Raw genomic sequence first — 22,642 nt, 5'->3', positions numbered from 1 at the left:
CATATAATCCGGATTATCAAAACAGGTAATCCTCATCTGTTTTGAATTGAATTATATGTGTCTACACTGCCATATAATCCGGATTATCAAAGCAGGTAATTCTCATCTCTTTTGATCTGGTTTATATGAGTCTACACTGCCATATAATCCGGATTATCAAAGCACGTAATCCTCATTAACTGTTTTGAGCTGGATTATATGAGTCTACACTGCCATATAATCCAAATTATCAAAGCACGTAATCCTCATTAACTGTTTTGAACTGGATTATATGAGTCTACACTGCCATATAATCTGTATTATCAAAGCAGGTCATTCTCATTATCTGTTTTGAACTGGATTATATGAGTCTACACTGCCATATAATCCGGATTATCAAAGCAGGTAATTCTCTATCTGTTTTGAACTGGATTATATGAGTCTACACTGCCATATAATCTAGATTACCAAAGCAGATAAGCTTCATCATTGTTTTGAACTGGATTATATGTGTCTACCCTGCCATATAATCCATATCAAAGCAGATAATCTGGATTTTGTATGGCAGTATGGATCCAGGCTCAGGCCCCTTCTACAGTGCCATGTAATTCAGATTATCAAAGAAAAGAATCCACATTATCTGCTTTGAATTGGATTGTATAACAATAAAATAATAACACTTTATTTTTATCCTGCCCTATCTCCCCTAGGGGACTCAGGACGGTTTATACGAGTCTGCACTGCCAAATAATCCAGATCAAATCAAGTAATCTGGATTTTATATAGCAGTGTAGAAGGGGCGTCAAAGGAACTGTGGTTTAGTGTTCAGTTTTGTAGCCCACACTCTTCAGCAAACAAAATGACATTTATTTATCCTTTTTTTTTTCTTCGTAACCCTTTGCAATTATAAATCCAACATAAAAGGGATAAGCACCTTGGGTTCCTGTGTATGTGAGGTCTGTTGGAAACTAGGCAAATGGGGATTATATATCTGTGGGATGTACAGGGTGGGAGAAAGAACTCCTGTCTGTTGGAGGCAAGTGTGAATGTTGCAATTGGCCACCATGATTAGCATTGAATGTCCTTTCAGCTTCAAAACTTGGCTTTTCCCGCCTGGGGGAATCCTTTGTTGGGAGGTGTTAACAGGCCCTGGTTGTTTCTTGTCTGGAATTCCCGTCTGCTAAGTGTTGTTCTATATTTACTGTTCTGATTTTAGAGGTTTTTTAAATACTTGTTGCCATATTTTGTTCATTTTCATGGTTTCCTCTTTTCTGCTGAAATTGTCCACATGCTTGTGGATTTCGATGACTTCTCTGTGTAGTCTGACATGGTGGTTGTTAGAGTGGTCCAGCATTTCTGTGTTCTCAAATAATATCCTGTGTCCAGGTTGGTTCATCAAGTGCTCTGCTATGGCTGACTTCTCCGCTTGAGTTAGTCTACAGTGCCTTTCATGTTCCTTGATTCATGCCTGAACATTGTTGCATTTGATGGTCCCTATGTAAACTTTTCAATAGCTGCAGCCAGACTCCTGCAGAAGTGAGGAGATCCCTCTTGTCCTTTCCTGAACATAGCATTTGCTGGATTTTTTAGTGGGTTTGTAGATAGTTTGTAAGTTAAGTTTCTTCATCAGCTTCCCTATGAAGTCAGTGGTTCCCTTGATGTCTGATAAAAGCACTTTCCTTTGTTCTTTCAGTACATCAAGGGAACCATTGACCGCATAGGAAAGCTGATGAAGAAACACTTGCCTAAAATAGACAAGAGTTCTTTCTCCCATCCTGGACCTTCCACAGATATATAAACCCCACTTGCCTAGTTTCCAACAGACCTCACAACCTCTGAGGATGCCTGCCATAGATGTGGACGAAACGTCAGGAGAGAAGGCTTCTGGAACATGGCCATACAGTCTGGAAAACTCACAGCAACCCAACTCACAGCATCTTCTCCGCAAAATTAACAGGAAAAAAACACAACTGCTCTGAAGAATTAACACTTCCTATTTAATGGAATAAAGGATGAGGGTAGCAGTGAAAAAAAGGACACATTCATTGCCAAGGATAGGAAGAATATTGATTCATAAAATTGAACGAGACCACAAGGGCCATCCAGCCCAACACTCCGATATGCTGGAAGGCTTGAAATTTAAAATATTTAGGATAATGTTGTTTACATTTTATTTTGTGATTCTCCAGGCAAAGCAGGGGAGTAACGTAACCTTTCTTGGCTCACATTCGCTCTCCAGGTTCTGTAAGAAAAGCACAGTTGCAAGAGCACAATTTCATGAACACAAAATGGTGGAGTTTGTTTCCAAAAGTACCACAAAAAATTGAAAATTGAATTATAGGTGGCAGCACATCTTTGGCTAGAAGTAGAATATTATGTACAGATCAAAACTATCATCATGTAGCAAAACACTGTACGACCCCTTTATCTGTGGATTCAGTATCAAAATCACATTGAAGGACCTAGATAATCCTACAAATAACACCTCTCTAGGTTCTTCAGTGTGATTGTATGGTCAACTTCTGGCGGAAGCTGGTCATAGAGTTGTGCTTCTGGAGAACCTAGAGCAGGCATGGGCAAACTCTGGCTCTCCAGGTATTTTGGACTTGAACTCCTACTTGGAGGACCAAAGTTTGTCCATACCTGAACTTGAGGTTTCCAGAGAAACGTTCTCTCGGCTTTTAAAAAAAGCAATTTTTAATTCACATTTTTCATTTTCACAGGAGTTTTATGGTCATAGCCCCAGTGAAAGTGGAGGGCTGACAGTATTGTCAAGATACAGGGCTCCTTATTAGGTCTTAGAACGTATCCCTTGTGGATAAAGAGTGCATGTACATATCGTACTGCACTTTCAAAGTGGCTGTTTCAATATTAAAGCACTATAGGGAGCCTGTAACCTGAAAATCCAGGGTGTCCGAACAAGCAATATCTCTCGCATATACAAAAAAATGACAATTGACATTTTGAGATACATTTTGTTATGTGTAAACAAAATAGTAGGCAGAACAGGGTAGGCAAAATGCAGTTTAGTAAAAGATGGTTACAAGAATAATGCAAAATGTTTTCCTTCCTATGAATAAGATGCTGTCAGGCATTCCAGTCTGTTGCTTAACCATTTCCTTATTCTGATGCAAATGATAATTGGATACTTCATTATAGATAATTAATCTATAAATCTTGAACCTTTACATAGTGGGGCATGGTTATATAACCCACATTTCTGTTTCTGTAATATCTACATTTAACACATGGTTTTCATTGTGTACCTGGTGTTAGGGTATATGAACATCTTTCTCTTTTACAATGTAATTTAGTATTATCAGTCCAGTTTGGAAATGGATGACCTGCTAATGTATGATAAGTGTAAACCTTCTGCATAGCTTAAGGCACCTGTGTCAAACGTTAACATAGCACTGCATTCTATAGCCAGGTTTGTTGCAAAACCTGTTTTGTTTGTTGTTGACTCTTTGCAGTAGAGATGGACAGCTGCAGTGAGTGCAAAGATCAGTCATTTCCAGCTGTTCATATCACGGTGTATTTCAGCAAGCATTACAAATGAAAACAACTTAGTAACAGGACGAAGTGGGTATCATGATATACAGTAGAGTCTCACTTATCCAAACGAAACGGGCCGGCAGAAGCTTGGATAAGCGAATATCTTGGATAATAAGGAGGGATTAAGGAAAAACCTAATAAACATCAAATTAGGTTATGATTTTACAAATTAAGCACCAAAACATCATGTTTAACAACAAATTTGACAGAAAAAGTAGTTCAATACACAGTAATGTTATGTTGTAATTACTGTATTTATTAATTTAGCACCAAAATATCATGATATATTGAAAACATTGACTACAAAAATGGCTTGGATAATCCAGAAGCTTGGATAAGCGAGGCTTGGATAAGTGAGATTCTACTGTATGTTCTATTGGACAAGGTTTGTAGCTATAACTGTGTTGCTCTTTTGTGCAGAACCATTACCAACAGATCTGTCCTGTGTCTGTCAGGTCTGACTTGTTCTCCCAACCAGACCATGCCTTTCTGATCTTCAATTTTGTTCTCTAGAGCAATACTGCTCAAAGTATAGTCTACAAACCAGTCCTTAGGCTGCTTCACATCATTTTTTCTGGAAAGTTTTAGCTGTAGGATACAAATATAGTGTGCATCCCTGGGTCATGGGGGGTGGCTATTGATCCCACGCATCAGATAGTTCAAGAAGCACCGATTTAATGGGTCTAGTATTCTCAGCTCACCTCACCCTGCCGTTTACTTATACCAATTTATCTTCAACTGTCCATTCCTTCCTTCCTGACAGTACTGATCTCCTGTTACAGACCAAGATAGTTTGCAAAAGTTAAGTACCTGAAGCCTAAATGTTAAAGAAATAGCATGCCCATTTAAGATATAAAGCAAAAATGTTGGTATGTTGGGTGGCATAATATTAAGAGTATAGGCACAAACTAGTTCCAAACAAGAAGTCTAACTATGTGCTAAAGGTAAATAGCCTGAGAAAAAGTAAAGAAATGGCCTATAGTCAACCTGAGCCAAATGTACTGCTGTGGCACGAAAGGTTGTTGGTTGTTGTTATCTGATGGCAGGGAGGCAGCAAAACGGTGGTTAGTATCATGTACAGACAATTGATCACTTATACAAGACCAGTGATATCCTATATTGATTGGATAAGATAGTGTTTACATCCACCAAAGCTGGTAAATATCTGGCTCTGATTGGGCAGACAGAGCCTAGAAATACCATAAAGCCAGCTCTTAAGAAACAAAAGTCAGGCTAATGAGAATGTGTCTCCCACACAGACAGAGCTGTATATAACATGTTTTTCTTGCATGATAAATACCTAAACAATGCTGGTAAGAGAGTGAGAGAAATCAGAATACATCAGAATCAGTAGATTCACCACACCACTGATGTGGAAGGCATCAACCACCTGTTTTAGTAACTACATATTCTAATAAATGTGTGTGGGTGTCTTGTTCTGAATCCTAGAAATCAAGAATGATTAAAATGTGCCATAAAACTACTTTTAATAATAACAGGAATTCAGTATTCTACAAAAAGCCATGGACTGGGTTGCTATGAGTCTTTCGGGCTGTATGGCCATGTTCCAGAAGCTTTTTCTCCTGATGGTTTGCCAACCTCTGTAGCAAGCATCCTCAGAGGTTTTGAGGTCTGCTGGAAACTAGGCAAGGGAGGTTTATATATCTGTGTAAGGTCCAGGGTGGGAGAAAGAACTCTTGTCTGTTGGAGGCAGATGTGGATGTTGTAATTAATCACCTTGATTAGCATTTGATGACCTTGTGGCCTCAAGGCCTGGCTTCTTCCTGTCTGGGAGATTTTTTATTTGGAGGTATTAGCTGTCCCTAATTGTTTCATGTCTGGAATTTCTGTTTTCATGTTCTTTATGTGTTGTTCTTTATTTAACTGTTCTACTTTTAGAGTTTTTTTAAATATTGTAAGCCAGATTTTGTTCATTTTCATGGTTTCCTCTGTTGAAATTATCCGCATGCTTGTGGATTTCAATGGCTTCTCTGTATAGACTGACGTGGTATTTCTTAAGAGTGGTCCTGCATTTCTGTGTTCTCAAATGATATACTGTGTGTAGGTTGGTTCATTAAGTGCTCTGCTATGGCTGATTTCTGATTGAAGTAGTCTGCAGTGCCTTTCATGTTCCTTGATTCATGTTTGGGCAATGCTGTGTTTGGTGGTCCCTATATAGACTTGCCCACAGCTGCATGGTATACGGTAGACTTCTGCAGAGGTGAGAAGATCCCTCTTGTCCTTCGCTGAACGTAACATTTGTTGGGTTTTCTTAGTGGGTCTGTAGATAGTTTATAGGTTGTGTTTCTTCATCAGCTTCTCTAGGCGGTCAGTGGTTCCCGTTGATGTATGGTAAGAACACTTTTCCTCTGGGTGGATCTTTGTCTTTTCTCTCGTGGCTTGTTCTTGGGTCTTGCAGCTCTTCTGATGTCTCTGGTGGAGTATCCATTGGCCTGTAGAGCCCAGTTTAGGTGGTTTAGTTCACTTTGGAGGAGGTGGGGTTCACAGATTATTTTTGCGCTGTCTGCCAGGGCTTTAATTGTGCATCTTTTTTGACTTGGGAGATGGTTGGAGTTTTTATGTAGGTATCTATCCATGTGTGTAGGTTTACACAGATACATAAACCTCCCTTGCCTAGTTTCCAATATACCTCACAACCTCTGAGGATGCCTGCCACAAATGTGGGTGAAACATCAGAAGAAAAAGTTCATGTTGTGATGAGATCGTTGAGCTGAAACAAAGAAACAGAAGAAAAGAAAATTAGTATGAATCACTTTACAGTCCCCTTCTTATCACTTTAAATAAATCAGTGTCATTGAAAATCTTGGCCACTGTAATGCTGAGCTAACTTTTGATTGTTTATGGATAAGCACTAGTCCCAATGCAAATCTGGAAAAGATCCCATTGCTGACAACTGTTTATTGTAAGAATTGCCCATTTCTTCTGACTTCTTGCTTCTTGATTCTTAGTGAATAATCGCTAAAAGAATATATCCTCTTATCTCCTAACTTTGTTGATGAATCTTCAGTGTGGGTCTTCATCAAGAGCCATTTGGAACTCTAAGCAAATAATGTCTACCAGATCACTCCTGTCCAATGTTTATTGCAGTTTCAAAGAACTCTTAAAACAATGTAACTTTGCAGAAGGCACTCTGATTCTTTTTCATCACTTTTATGCTTAATAGCAATAGTACTTTCCACTAATTTACATGTCATAATTCACCCACTAGAGTGGATTTAATCAGACAAGGAGGCAGCAGATTGTCAGAAATCTACATCTCCTGATCAAAATGATCTTTCTATGGTGCTGGGGATTGAAGGCAATAGGGCCCGTACTGCACAGCAAGAGACTGCAAATGCTGAAGACTCATTGCAATCATTCATCCAGCAAGGAAGAAATAAAGTGTGATTGTACCCTTATTAGAAGTTATTAAGGAGATGATGCTGATCTACCGTAATTAAGGAACTGGCAGCTTTGTTACTCCCACCCTCCTTAAAGACTAGCAACACTTTTCTACTATTTGGGTTGCCTGACCTTTGCTTATCTGGGAGACTGACTTACTGAATAATTCCAGAACCTGTTGACCATTTTCTTGCTTCTCCTTCATCCCGTTGGATACCCTGGAACTGAACAAACTCAAGAACTCTACACTCCAACCACTTGATTCTTGGGTCACTTGCTGACTAGAACACAGGGCAACCTGCAATAGATGTTTAGCTAAAAGACCTTGGGGAGGTTTTGGACCTCCTAGGTTTTTCCAAAGAAAAAAATTGGTATTACATTGGCCACTCTTCAATTTTCTGGTACAAAGGATGGTTTCAGAGGCATAGATATTTTAGTAAGTCGATATGGTAATTTTGCTTTAGAGTTCTTTAAGAACTTTCAAGTGAATGCGATTTGGACCCAGTGACTTGCTTCTTCAGTTTTTCAGTGAAGTCATGAATTTCCTGTCACCACTGTTGTTTGCCTCAGTTCCTCATTTTTCCTCTTGGAAACAAGAGTTTGCATAAAGAGTTTGTATTTCCTCTGTATCTTTAGTAGAAAAGACAGGCAAAAAGAACATTTCAATAATTGCAGTCTCCTCGTCCTCCTTCAGAGCACCTTTAATTCCATTGCCATTGAACAGCAGAGGGGTTGTGATTTTCATAAGTCTTCTGCTTTTGGATCTCTGTTTTTTTTAATACGTGGTCTGACTCATACAGCTTTTATGGCAATGAAAAATTATGTTGGATATAGATCACTAGTTCTACATTTATACTAGGTGTGTGTGTGTATCTATATGTACACTATATATTGTATTATTTATAGAAAAACTGTAGAACATACCAATCTCTCATATTTTATAATAATTTATTGCTTTCAATATTCTGCTGTACAGTTAGTAAGTTTCAGTTTCTGTGCTAGTGAGCCATTACAGCACAAACCACAAACCTGCCAGAAGTATGTAAGGAAACACACAAAAGCTTTGTTGTAACAGAATAAAATACATCTGAGAAACCTTAGCTCAATATGTGGCTTTATCTGCAGCAGGCTATCATGTGCTGTGTCAGAACTGTCTACACAGATCATAGGTTAGATAGAACAGATTTTTTTCCCATCTACTATAATATGAACCTCTCACCCAATCTTCAACCACTGCATGTGGCCTAGACCAGAACCCAAGGTTCCTCAACAAATCCATACAAAATCCCATGGCATTGTAGTTCTCTTCTTCAAACAGAAGAAATACAAAGCACCAAAAAGCTTTTTTATCTCAGCACAAGAACAAATCTGAAATTCAGCAGTAAGACACAAATGGTGTATACTGCACATAACAGAAAAATAAATGTGGCTTCAAGTACAGACTTGACTGTAGTTAAGATAACCAAGGAGAAAGATTTGACAAAAAACCAACTGGGTTGCAGAAGATGAAATTTTTTCCTTGTGCTTAACAGGTCATTGAGATCGTAACAAGCATATATTGTTACTGTGATCCAAACAGCAGAGAATGCCTTTATCTTAACTTTTATTTCCTCAAACCAACTGAGAACGATGATAAATTTTAGGCAAACACTTTTATATTACTAAAAACTGTTGTTGTAACAAGAAAACAGACTGAAATCGTTTTCAGTTTGGAAACCCTGACCCAATTGCTTCTAGCATATGCCTTTCCTCTCTTACTCTTCAGAATGTTTCTCTGTTTGTGAGAACACAAAAATTATCACCATCACAACAGATAAGACTTAGGGAACAACAGGTTAAATAGAAATGTGATAGTCTGTGAGGGCATGAACTGCAACCCAGTATTTTCCCATTTCAAAAAGTGATCTTTGTAAACAAACCAGCAGAAAGGCATTACCATGAATGACACTAGGAAATGCAAAATACTGACATTTCAAAAAGTGTCTGTTTCACCCTAAGCTGGAGAGTACCTTAAAATTAAGATTTTCAATGTAATTTGTGTCAAAAGTATAAAACAGATGTTCAAACAATACAGAAAACTCATCTTCTTTCAGAGTTAAATTTCTTAAGTCTTCATCTCCAAAGGTGGCTTTAACTTTTTGTTACAAGTTCCCCCTCCCTTCAGAAAACCACTGCCACTGTTCAATCCATTCAAAACGGGAGCGTCTGTACACAGTGCAAATAGTATGTGTATGTATACTTACATGCATCTCAAAAACAAAAATGAAAAAAAACGTATTTTCCAGTTCTGATCATAGCATTTGAGAGTAGTTCCCATGGAACTTCTTTATGTTAGTGACATAACCACTAATAGTTTAACCCCAATATTTACCTTTTCCCAGTACTGGAAGGAAAAATCTAAGTACAGATTTAGTACTTGCCTCTAAATGGTTTCCAAATAGACAGCTAAAATAGATACAGATGCAATGCAGTGCTGCTTAAATTATAACATCTGTGAGTGGGATGTATACTCCAACACAAAATTATTTTTTCTTTTGCCAACATTATTTTTAAAACACTTCCTTGAAACAAGAACTGTTGCAAAATCCAGAGTACCACAACAATTCATCGCTAGCTAATATTCATTCTTCCGCATGCTGTAATGCTATGAGGAGTAGTTGATATTAAGTGTATCAAAAATAGTCAACTGTCCATATTCTTACAAGGCCAAGGCAAGCAGAGAACAAGTGGAGTTCCTCTGATCAAGTGATGGACTTGCGTTGTTTGTAAGCAACATGCCCCAGAAGATTTCTTAGAGATGTCAGTTCCTTGTCTAAACTTCTCTGACTTTCCTGTGAGCATCATAGCTGATTTAGTCCGTATCATGCGAGGCAATGCTTTCAGGTGTCTGCTGTGCCAACTTCTTTGGAACAGAAATAATGCACAACTATTGCATTGGGGTAGCGGGCAAAGGCACTACATGAAAAGAGAAAGTAGATCAAATTAAGACGAGTTGTTTACTATCTCAATTGTTTCTACAACAAAATAAAATTCGATATGGTTATCTTTCGAAGTATGCAAAGGTAAAATTTTATGCAAAGGGCCAGGCTTTAGCACAGCAAGTTAAACCACCAGCTTCAGTAAATCTTATCAATCGAAAGGTTGGCAGTTCGAAACCCAGGTCAGGATGAGCTCCTGGCCTTTAGCTCAGCTTCTGCCTGCCTAGCAGTTGGAAAGCAAACTCTGAGTAGATAAATAGGTACCGCTTAAAAGCCGGGTGGTATTTTAAGGCACCACAGAAACCACTACAAAACAAAGATGGGAACAATTACTTTTTTAAAATAAATGACAAAACATGTAATCCCAAAAGTAATATTTCAAGGCTCTGACCACAGAATTTAGCAAAACAAATTAGCACATATAGCCCAAAGGCTCATAACATAACTTAGAAGATAATTTGCATAGAATTTTACCCATTATAAGAATGCCTGAGCATTTATTCGAGCCCACAACTGACCTTCTACAGAAAGTTTCTGGAAAAACAGGCTTAAGTATTAGTTTCTACAGACTTTTACATACCTATTTCCAATCTTCTTTTTACACACACTGCAAAGCTTTTCCTCTGTGATTATACATTTCACTTGCTGATGCAAAATTCGTTCCTCTTGTACCTATGCCAAAACAAGAACACAAAAAATGATCTCATGTAGACCATGATAATACAGGGAAGCAGTATTTAGCTAATTTCCTTTTTTTCTTTTTTTTAAATATAATTTACCAACTTGTATGTATCAACTCTGAAAGCAAAGTTTTCACACTTTTTTTCGTGTCAGGAGCAACCTGAGTCGCTTCTGGTGTGAGAGAATTGGCCCGTCTGCAAGGACGTTGCCCAAGGGGTGCCCAGATGTTTTTTGATGTTTTTACCATCCTTGTGGGAGGCTTCTCTCATGTCCCCGCATGGAGCTGATAGAGGGAGCTCATCCGAGCTCTCCCTGGGTGAGATTCGAACCTGGCAGCCTTCAGGTCAGCAACCCAACCTTCAAGTTACAAGGCTTTAACCCACTACTCCACCGGGGTCTTTTTCACACTGACAATCAATGATAATAATGGTAAGAAATATAAATGCATACTCTCAGAAATTCAGCATGGAGAAGATTTTTCAGTACTTGATTGAATCGCTTCTTTTGGGCATTCTCTTCAAGGACTTTTTCTAAGAAAATTCGGATTTCACTTATTGGAGTATTTGCTGGAAGGAGATTTATTGCCTAGTAATAGAATAAGGAAAGCGATAGGACAGAAACGTTGTTTTCATTAAAATTTAATAAAATTTACATTATAGCATAGCTATTAATTACAATATATCTATTAATTTTCACTTCATCTTGACTTATTATCAGTTATAGCCCATAATGTCACATTACATTTCTTGGAAAAGTTTTCTTTGTAGAATAACGAATTGCATGTGTATTATCTGGGTTTTTTTTTATTGTGGTATATATATGTATGTATGTATATATATATATATATACACACACACACACACACACACACACGTACACACACATAGAGACATACAATCTTGATATTCCACAATCAAAATACCAGTATTTTTCCCCAATCCTGCCACCTCCCCAATCCTGCCACCTCCCATGAACTTATTCTTACATAATACGAGGGTACAGAAATACTATTGAATATTTATACCTAAGTATAACTAAGCATGTAAATGTCCCCCTCTTTCTTTCTCACTCCCACCCTCCCTCCCTCTTCCCCCTAGGAACAGTTTACTACTCTTACTATGCTTATTATAGTTGTTCAATCATGAGGATAATCCTATTTAATTCCTTATATTTGTCTTTCCTTACTTTGGTAGTGTCCAACTTGCTGTGGTGAAGTTCCAAAACTTGCAGGGCAGCCTGGAGATTGGCTTGAGGTTCTAGGAGTTCCATCTTGATGGGTCCCAAGCAATGAACACTAGGAGGTGAGAGATACATCCGGAGCAGGGACAAATATACCTGTGTGGCAAAAACCAATCCACTGCACTCGATAGATGGAAATAAACACTCCAGTTCTAGTAAGCCTGCAATCCTGTACACACGTATCCAACACAATGGCTTATAATAAATATATACTTTGCTGTTACTCACTTGCAATATAGGATACAAATACAGATGCAATGAAGTGATGAAAAACAAATCTGTAGAATACTGTACATAAAGCAGTCTTAATGATCATTCCATACTGTATAACTTTTTAACAGACTTGCATGTGTTCTTCCCAATATGAATACCTCTTAATTATTTTGACCAGGGCTTCTTAAACTTTTTCCACTTGTGGCTTTTTTCTACCTAACAAATTTTTACGTGACCCAAGGGATATAGGTATACAAAACAGGTATAAAATCGAACATTAACTGATAATAAATCAGCATTTGCAAGGCTTGTTAAACAGTAGAGCGGAAGCATCTTCTGCAGAATCCACTGTAAATACTGCATGTTGTTGCTAAAAGATTTGTGGAAATGGGTGGCATTCAGAAATCTTTTACTGTTGCCGATTTTCTGTGACCCCAACATTGAGCTAAGGAGACCCCATTTGTAATCAGGGCCCACAATTTAAGAAGCAGTGAACTTGATTACTGCCATTTGTATCTGTTAATAGTACACACTGCATACGAGGGTTGAATGAAAAGTAATGCCTCCATCTTCGTATCTCAACAGATGGCAGTACTGGTATGCGGCAGGCACTGGCTTGTTCAGTAGACTCTCCTCTACAGTTCCATTTAGCAGAAAGCCTTAGGATTGAACAGTTGTGTTGTTAAAGTGCAAACTATGGAACCCTGCACAGATGGTCAGTCAATGCGACTTAAGCAACATGCAGTTATTGAATTCTTGACAGCAGAAGATGTCACCCCAAAGGAGAATGCAAGCTGTTTATGGTGATTGTGTTGATGTGAGTACTGTGCATTGTTGGGCGAGTAAGTTTAAAGATGTTGAGGTGGGGACATCTGACTTGTGTGACAAACCAAGAGTTGGACATCCTGTGACAGCAACCACCAAGTTTCACAAGCAAAAGATTGACAGACTGATTTAGGACAATCGTTGTATCACTCAGACAGAAATTTCAAGCATAATTGGCATTTCACAAGAACGTGTGGGTTACATTATTGCTTTGCTTGGCTATCGGAAGATCTGTGCACGATGGGTACTGTGAGACCCTGGTTGCGGAAACAGAGTGTCAACTTCTTCCATGATAGCTTCAGAAAACTTGTTCATCGTTGGCAGAAATATATCCAATTGTCTGGTGATTATGTGGAAAAGTAAATAGTGGTAGTTAAAGAGCACATTCTAAGGATTATTTCTGCGTTTGATTTATTAAAATATTCCCATCCAAGGCCAAGTAACGAAGGTGGAGGCATTACTTTTCATTCAACCCTCATACATGAAACTGGGGAGTTAAAAGGCAAATTAGACCTAGTGCCTGCTTTTAAAGTAATAGAGTCAATGTGAATTGGGAAATAATAAGATTGGGACAATGATATCAAATGAAATAGATCCTAAGCCTCCTCCCCTCTCCTCAATTTTTCCAAATTGAATCTCTTCTCACGTACAGTATTTCCAGTGTTGCTCAAATAGGTGTTAATGCAAATAGGTGAGGGCTAACTAGAGATAACTATGTAAGAAAGGAGTAACAAAGCTCTGTAAATAACAAAGTTGTATAGTTAAGCCTTAAGATAAATGTTTGGTAGATATGCAGCATCAACTTCAAATCAATGCTAACAAACCTACTCACATCTTTGTTGCCATCTTTGCTTCTGTCATAGTGTTTGTGACAGTAACTGAAACATAACATAAAAAGGAAATTCAGAGTGGCCTTTTCATATTTTAACTTTTCAGCTAACAATTGTCAATGATTACTAATAAATGTGTTCTTCCTTTTCTGGAAGAACCAATCAAACTCTTAAGAAAAAACATAGCTAATTGCTACTTAGTGAAGAACACATTCAGAGATTAAATATTTTATAAATCACATATGTTTGTCAATCTATCATATAGCTTTGCATTAAGGATGGCCTGGGAAAGGAATTGCTTTCTAATATAAATCTAACTAAGATTATGAAGAGCAAAGCAGCACATCTATCACCCCATCACAGGTCTTGCCACTCTGTGCCTGTCAGGACATATAGGAAAGCAGCTGGACCAGAGCTCTCAAATCATTAGCTCTTTTAATTTAATCCATTCCCCCAGTTTGAAATCTTGGTTCAAATACTGTAGTTCAGAACAAATCTAGAGGAACAGAATTGTTTGGGATCCAACTGCTTCTAAGTCGGGTCAAATCAATCCGTCCCTTGAATGTCCTGTTTTGGAGCCCTGTGATATGGAATCAGAGGTAGCTTTTACAGGAGGAGCAGAAGCATCACATTAGTCTCAGACTCTCTCTCTCTCTCTCTCTCTCTCTCTCTCTCTCTTTCTCTCTCTCTCTCGCTATTAGCAGACCTTCTTTCCATTATCTTGTTGTAACACTAACTCAGCTCAACAGTCAGATCTGGAGATAGCAATTTTATGTCTGCTCCTCTGGATTGTCACAATCTGGCTACACAGAACTCCTTGGTAATTTACAATGTGATTAAAGTCATAGTACATCCAAATATTAAAGTCTGGTTTCACACATACCAAAAAGTGGAATCTCACATATATCTTCACTAAATCTAATGAAAAATATTATGAGAAAAATAACACAGAAGAAGGGAGGATATGTGTATGTATCTTGGGAAAACTAGATGATAAACATATGGGAATTCTTGGAATAGGTGGGCACTCAAGCTGCTCTTCTCCCCTAAAAGGAACCCAGGCTGGGCATATGATAAAGGCTAAAAGGACAATGTACCTCTGAAGCTGTGGCAGCACCAGCTGAAGTGAGATTTACAGAAAAGTAAATTAGGTTACAAAACGAAACTGGAGTGTCACAAGCCACATCATCCTCCCACCCGAACAAGTCAAAAATAAATGACAAAAAACCAACAAACTATAGATTAGTTAGTAAATCTAATAGAGTATCAGCTTGAGCAGAGACATACTTTTCAGCCATTCTTGTGTCCTTCAAAATGTGAACATATATAAAAAGGGCCTGTTCATGATTCCCCATTCGTCCCAACAGCAAGGCACGTTCTTCTAAGAGACCTGGAGGCAAAAGGCTGACATAGGTATTACTGCCCTCAGCAACAATATAATTCAGAGAAAAAGATACTATGGGGATGTGTCATAAAAATGAAGAAGAAAGGAATTTGGCATTGGATTTTAAGGAGGAATATAAATTGGTATGTTAATAATCAGCTTTCATTGGGCAACATCTCTATAAATGGCCAATTCTCTCACACCAGAAGTGACTTGCAGTATGTTCAAATAACAGTGACTAGAGAAAATCAAATAAGTTCTGCTTGTTTTAAATCAGAAGTAATCAGTCTTTCCTGTCAAAGATCACCTTCCCTCAGGAGTAATCTGGAGGATGCTGGTGGCAAGCAGGTCTGAAACTAATGGTGGATGGGACCACAGTTAAAAACAGCAGAGTACTCCCTCCTTCCCCTCTCTCATTCTCTCGGAAGTACACAATTTTTCCTCCCCTATGTGTGCCCTTCCCACACAGCAGATTGCTGAGGAAGAGGGGAAAAAAACAGACTTTCCAGAGACCTCAACTGATCACTTGCACAGGCCCTTTGAAATCACCCTAAAGACCAGACATTGCCCAATTTAGCTGTTAGTCGTATCATACATTCATATTCACTTATTGTTCATACAACATAATCATCACCATTTTCAGTCTCCTATATGCCTTCAAAATGGTTCCAGACATAAATAAATCAATTACAATATGTATGTTTACAGGTTAGGTTGCATAGTGGAAATCTCCCTACATCAGGTGCAGATACAAAAAGAAAATTGGGTCATAGGAGAATGTCAATGGTAGAAGACTATGCACCGAGTTACTTTTCTAGCATTTAAATTGAAAAAATAAAAAATAAGAATTAGATTCCAGAAAAATATTGCTGGCAATGGATAGCATGGATACCAGCACGCTTTGCCATATCTCACCATCAAAGGGAAAGTCACTGATAAGTTGGTCGGCATTGTAACAGATGGATGTCTCAAGAAAGAAAAGAAGTTTCTGCCGGTACTCCCCTAGTTCCCCTTCCTCCTCTCCAGCTGGCATTGGTGTTTTATCTGCAGGAGGAGAACAACATGTTTATGAATCCATTTGTTGTCTTCTGATACACTTTAGTTAAGCTGGATCTTTTTTCCTGGCTGGACATTAGTACCTAATGCAAAGTGTCTTTTCATTCAAATGTTTCTCAGAATGCAGAGATGAAGACACAAAGTTTTTTCATGTAATATTGTCTACCTACAATCTAGAATTCACAGAATTACCCTTGAGATTCTGCTCTGCAACTATCCTTTTCCCGCTGTTTGTTTTGATTAATCACATTTTGCACAATGAAGCAGGCCATGGATGTACCTACCTGGAGGAAATGAGCTGAGATACTCCTTCATTAAACCTTGTACTTTCTCACAGTAGAGTTGAATCAGGCAGTTGTGGAACTCGGAACCATCTTCCTCCCAGATTTGGATTATATGCTCCTGTAAATGCACGTACATATCCAGTAGATGAAAGTTAACTGGAGAAGACTGCATCTTCCACCAACATTTCAAAGATCAATCACCCGGCATTCAAAAAGATGACTATGCATTTCCAAAATACAGTTTGCCCTCCACATCCATATACTCCACCACCCATAGCTTGAAAGTATTTTTTTAAATCCACAACACAAATCTTGATTTTGCTATTTTATATACAGGACATTGTTTTGCCATGCATAAAGAGATAAGCATATAATGGAACTTGAACATTCACCAATTTTGATACCCACAGGAATCTTGAAACCAAACCCCTCTAGATACCAAGTGCCCACTGTATTATTATTTTACAAACTGATTATTTTTAATTTGAAGTCATACTCACAAGCCAGACACCAGATATTTTGAGAAATACAATTAACAGCAGTACTGGTAGCTCAACTACAATAAATTCTTACCAAGTAAGGAATTGCCAAGTTTTTAAAGTTCTCTATTAAGAAACTGAGAACTCTTTTCCGTGGGAGAGATTCCACCTCAGGAAGATCTTCTGTAAAGATCTGCCAGACAAAAGAACGAATTCACAAAGTTTTTTTGTGCATTTTTTCTGAAGTTAGTCACACATTTCCATTTATAAGATCTTCAATAACACAATAATTAGAAGCACAGGAAACTGATTTATACTGAGACAGGCATTTAATTCATCTAGCTCAATATCTTTAGCACTACCCAGCAGTGGTTTTCCAAGGTTCTTTGCTAGCCCTCCTTTGAGATATTAAAGACTGCCAATTCAGACCTTCTACATGCAAAGCATGTGATCTACCACTGAGCTATGAACCCTCCTCTGCAACCGCAGTGACAATTAATCTTTCTTCTCCCTCCACAGGCAGGAAGTACAATTATATAGATACAGGGTGCAAGGAGGAAAGACTCATATTTGTCCCACTTAGAAAGCAACACTCTGAATTACTGTTTTCTCAGGGATGTACAGCACATGCCATCCACTTACATTCAACATAGCAACATCCAAACTAAACATGTAAAAGTAATGGAAATATAACACAGCCCTTCCCCTTACTAGCAAATTTATGTTCTCTTCAAATTAATATGGGCCTTATGTACTTTTATGTAATTTTATAGTTATATTTTGTTTTATTCACCTCTAGAAAATCTTGCACACAAGCTTTCCATAAGATGGCATGTACTGCTGAACTTCAACATCAAAACGTATAACTGCTGGCTTGCACACTTCTCAACAAAGATTGTTTTAGGTCAAGAAGAACAGGATTATAAGAAGCAACATTTCGGACAAAGCCAATTATAACCAACCTGTGTTGGTGCAATTATACAGTGTCTCAACACAGGGGGACACTTGCAGTTTGGAGCAATTTCAAATGTTTGTTTGTCTGTTATTTAATATCCCACCGTTCTCCTTGAAGACAACTCCAAGTAGTTTCTGCGTAGGCCTATAACCATTGAAAAATCTACTGGCCTAGTCATAATTAATATACTTTCAGGAATGTAAATTGTCTGAGCTAAATATTAGAAAGGCCTAAGCAATAGTTTTCACTTGACATTCACACTTTTCAATAAGCAAATCATGATTTTGCCTTTGCTAAATTACTATTTATCAAGTGTACTTACTTTTAATCCATCCTCAGGGAAGTCTCTAAGCACCCACACAGAATATGAAAATATTAAATTCAAGTTCTCAGTGCCTAGAACAAGAAACAAAACTGCATTGTAAAGAAACAAAACTGCACCATGAGCAAACAAATGACTTGACACACCACCTTTAAGAAGGACAACTGTTTATGTCACTTAACTTTTTGAGTTGACTTACCTACTGTCCCCAAATTTCATCCTTGAATTCTACCCAAAAACAGACCACTAGACAGTGAAGCTCTTTCAACAGAGTGCCATATGCTCCCTGTAACTTGATCCAGATACCAGCCTGACTACCGCATTTTAAAGCCAATGAATTTTCAGAAAAGTACCCAAAGACAATCTCTTGTAGAATATATTACAATAATATAAGTTTTTCCCTTTTTTAAATTTTTTATTGTTTTAATGAAACAAAAGTACAATAAGAAGCACACACAAAAATAACAAAATCTGTAACATCTCAAACAAACAAAATACATACCAATATATCTTGACAATGTGATCTTATGTCTCTGCATTTTTACATCTTTCCCTGATGAAGAAGTCAGTAGGCTTTGAAAGATGTTGTTGTCAACATCATCATCATCAAGCCCCAACTCTCCTAGGTTTTAGGAAAGCAGTGAAGACGTGGCTATGTGCTCAAGCGTTCGAGGAGTAAATATCTGAGGTGATATGGCTTGAATCAAGGCGTACGCGAAAGGTGTCAGTGGACAAATCCAACTACATATGAATTTTAAAATTTTATAATTCATGTTTTAATATTTAATGGAGTTTTTAATTGATGTGGTATTGTTGTAATGTTTATTGATTTTGTTATTGTTTTATTGAATGTGTTCTGGGCAATGTAAATTGCCGAGTCCCTACAAGTGAGAAGGACGGGGTAAAAGTGATGTAAATAAATAAATAAATTAGAACAATAACCCACCTCTCCCTATGGATTGAAGCAAGGAACAACAACATATTAAACTACTACCACAATATATACTATGGACTTCAGATATGATTACCAATTATATCTTTTGAGTTTTGTTTCACAGGGCCCATATAAGGTCTTTGCTGGGTGGAAAGGGAAAAATACAATTTAAAAACCGAGGTTATACCCAAATGTACTCACCCAAATGTTGTAAATACTGCACAGTCCTCTCGTGACCTTTCAAAGGTGAGTTAGCTTTTTTTGACTGATCCACTAGCACCTGCAAAGCTGCAGCAAAAGAAAAGAAACCCCTACATACATTAATCTTTAGGTTTCACTACTCATTTATGTAATTCATTGCCAATTATCTATCATATTCATTTATCACCTCTCAACCACCAGAGTCCGCAAAATGATGTACAATGAATAAAAACAATATAAAACATTAAATAACTTAAAACCAGTAGGCACTTAAAAAGAACAACCCCACTGGAAAATATAATACAAGAATATTTGGCTTCCAAGCTAGAAAAATCTACATGGTTTTATGCAAGGTGTTTCACAGTGATTGGTTCCCCACTTTACCTTTTTCATGGAGACCTTTCTTCTCATACAGTATAATCAGCTCGCTGTATTTGTGAGCTTTCTTCAACACATGCTCACTTTCTTCAATGTGACAGTGATTGTTCTCCAGTCGCAACAGTGGCGCCACTAGAGCTACATTGGTCTGTCAGGTAGGAAAAAAATTAATGAATCAGAAATAATTTACTATTATACACAAAATGGACACAAGATGGGAATTAAAGGAAGGGGGGTTACTTATGATTTGGGAATATGTACTTAGTGGGGAGGGAGGGCAGCAGAGTGTGTATTTTTCTTTCTGTTCTACTGATAGCCTGGAGGTAGGATTCAAATACTCAAGTACATTTTTCTTTTTTTAATAGAAATCAGTCACTTCTTTTCACACACAAATTTAATCTGGAATAGCCGGATAATGGATTTATAGTTGCATTGTTACTGGAGTATCGTTTATAATGCATTACATCCTTTTCCCGAAATCTGAAATTTGCATGACCCCAAAACCCAAAACATTTTTGCTGCCACCACCTCCACTTATGCCTTTGAGGAAAGGCTAGTTATACATCCATCAACTGCTGATTTTTTCTTCAGGAGCTCTAATGGCACCGCTATCATAACCTTGATGAGGGAAAGGAAAAGGGAGAAGGCTCCGGGCTTTTTATAAGGGTTTCTATTACTCCATATCAGCTTGTCTATGGATATGAATTTTGTAAGTACTGCATCAATATTCTTGCATTTGTTAATTAACCACTCTTGTTTGATTTTCATAAAATCCTTTTTTAAAAACACAATAGCACAAGGGATTGGGAGTAAGGCAGTAAGGGCAGTATGTATGAGAGGAGAGATCCAGTCATTACTGTGCAAAGCCAGTTTCTAGTCAAAATTATTTTGTTTGTAATTTGAATTGAAGGGGAAGTGCAGTATTGGGCAGAACTCAAGAACGATATTTCTGGAGCAGGTGAGTTAATAATAATAATAATAATAATAATAATAATAATAATAATAATAATAATTCTTTGTTTATATACCGCTCCATCTCCTCGAGAGGACTCAGGGCAGTTTCCAACATGTGTGCAAAAAACAGTCAATAGTCAAAACGTCATACAGCAGCATGAACATAACAAACATAATAAAAACAACGTAAGACAACCGTAAAAAACAATTCAATTAAAAATGGACACAGTTACAGTTCCAATCAGTATATTCCATCAAGGAGTCAAATACGCGAGGTAGACATACAGTAGAGTCTCACTAATCCAAGCTAAATGGGCCGGCAGAAGCTTGGATAAGCAAATATCTTGGATAATAAGGAGGGATTAAGGAAAAGCCTATTAAACATCAAATTAGGTTATGATTTTACAAATTAAGCACCAAAACTTCATGTTATACAACAAATTTGACAGAAAAAGTAGTTCAATACGCAGTAATGTTATGTTGTAATTACTGTATTTATGAATTTAGCACCAAAATATCACGATACATTGAAAACATTGACTACAAAAATGGCTTGGATTATCCAGAGGCTTGGATAAGTGAGACTCTATTGTAGTTAATTATAAGGGATAGATAAAGACTTGTACATCAACGTTTCATAGGGCCTGGGGATGAATACTGTGCAGAGCAGGGTCAGCATGTTAAACAACCAAACTAATCTTGCTCAAAGACCTGCAGGAACCACCAGGTTTTCAGTTCCTTGCGGAAAGAGGGCAATGTAGGGGCTTGCCTGATTTCTCTGGGAAGGGTGTTCCAAAGCCAGGGGGCCACCACCAAGAAGGCCCGCTCCCTCATCCTCACCAGTCGAGCTTGGGACGGCGATGGGAGTGAGAGGAGGGCCTCCCTGGCACATCTTAAAGCCTCCGCCAATTCATAGGGGGAGATGCGATCACAGATTTAGACAGGGCCGAAGCTATTTAGAACTGAAACCCTAAATGCCCAGTAAGAGGCACAGAACTGCAGGTGGAAAAAGCTTACATGGAGGTAGCATTTCAAGAGGGTAGTGTCTATGATCTGCAGCAACTTCTTTTTGGATTTGATAGTGGGAGTTCCTTCCATGAGAGGAGAAGTACTGGACTGATGATCTGAGTCGTTCAATTTCTTCACTAACTGACTTCTTTTCTGTGGAAGTTAAAGGTAAGAGCCCAAAGGAATAAAGTTATGGCAAAGCATGTCCACATTATCCAAGAAAAAAAAAAGAAAACCATCAGGCACATAGATTCAGACCAACTCTGTCTGCTATTAATCCTCACTTCCCTTGCCTCTCCAATTTTTTCCTTTACTACATTTTTGCCCTTAGTCTCTCTCTCTCTCTCTCTCTTCTCCTTATTCACTGAAATATATAGACTGGAAGCTTACAGAGAACAATGTTCACTGTGTACACTGACAATGCAGTACTCACAATGGCCAAAAGAAAATAGCTGAAGTAGCAACTTAGATGGTGAAACCACTGTAGGGAGATTTAATTTTAATTTACTTTACCTGCCAACCATTCATGCTGACAGGCAGGACTATAGCCAGGGGAGAGGGGTTCAACCCCCCCCCCCCCAAATTTTTCAGGTTTTTTAAAAAAAAACCTGGTTTACTCATGAATTTTAACTGGTTAACCAAATCCCCATGAGTGTCCACTGAAGTTTATCTGTCTTGAGTGTCCAATGAAGTTTATTGATAGAATCTGACTTCTAAATTATTTTGCTTTATGGAAGTACTCTTCATGATTCGCTTTAAAAAGTTGCAACCCCCCCCCCATTTTTTTTCTGGCTTTGGCCCTGCTGACAGACACCTGAAACCACGCCCAAAGATTCCTTTCAAAATATTCAGTGAATACACAAGAGAATTTAAAAACAATGAAAACGAAACAAAAAACTCCCATAATTCTTCCAGTTCTCCCCCCCTCCCAGAAATCAGACTATCACAAAAGGTGCTGCTTTGCCAAAATATTTATATGACAATC

At 38.0% G+C, this 22,642-nt stretch overlaps 1 protein-coding gene across 2 annotated transcripts in view; it reads right to left on the bottom strand.

The window, feature by feature from the left end:
* Positions 1 to 7,867: 7,867 nt before the first annotated feature.
* vps39 (VPS39 subunit of HOPS complex) overlaps positions 7,868 to 22,642 on the bottom strand; it is a 31,969-nt gene continuing 17,194 nt past the window's right edge. For both annotated transcript variants that reach the window (XM_008104240.3, XM_003214541.4), the window contains 13 exons: positions 21,667 to 21,810; positions 19,702 to 19,843; positions 19,318 to 19,404; positions 18,183 to 18,256; positions 17,000 to 17,098; positions 16,427 to 16,544; positions 16,002 to 16,130; positions 14,990 to 15,092; positions 13,705 to 13,750; positions 11,781 to 11,930; positions 11,046 to 11,180; positions 10,495 to 10,586; positions 7,868 to 9,891 (listed from right to left, as the gene is read on the bottom strand). In XM_008104240.3, the coding sequence (XP_008102447.1) occupies positions 9,816 to 9,891; positions 10,495 to 10,586; positions 11,046 to 11,180; positions 11,781 to 11,930; positions 13,705 to 13,750; positions 14,990 to 15,092; positions 16,002 to 16,130; positions 16,427 to 16,544; positions 17,000 to 17,098; positions 18,183 to 18,256; positions 19,318 to 19,404; positions 19,702 to 19,843; positions 21,667 to 21,810 (1,395 nt within the window). In that variant the 3' untranslated portion in view covers positions 7,868 to 9,815. The remainder of the gene's footprint in view (positions 9,892 to 10,494; positions 10,587 to 11,045; positions 11,181 to 11,780; positions 11,931 to 13,704; positions 13,751 to 14,989; positions 15,093 to 16,001; positions 16,131 to 16,426; positions 16,545 to 16,999; positions 17,099 to 18,182; positions 18,257 to 19,317; positions 19,405 to 19,701; positions 19,844 to 21,666; positions 21,811 to 22,642) is intronic.

This window comes from Anolis carolinensis, chromosome 1 (assembly GCF_035594765.1).
Source record: "Anolis carolinensis isolate JA03-04 chromosome 1, rAnoCar3.1.pri, whole genome shotgun sequence".
NCBI lineage: Eukaryota > Metazoa > Chordata > Lepidosauria > Squamata > Dactyloidae > Anolis > Anolis carolinensis.
The sequence above is the reverse complement of the archived record's forward strand: the minus strand, read 5'-3'. Positions and strand labels throughout refer to the sequence as shown.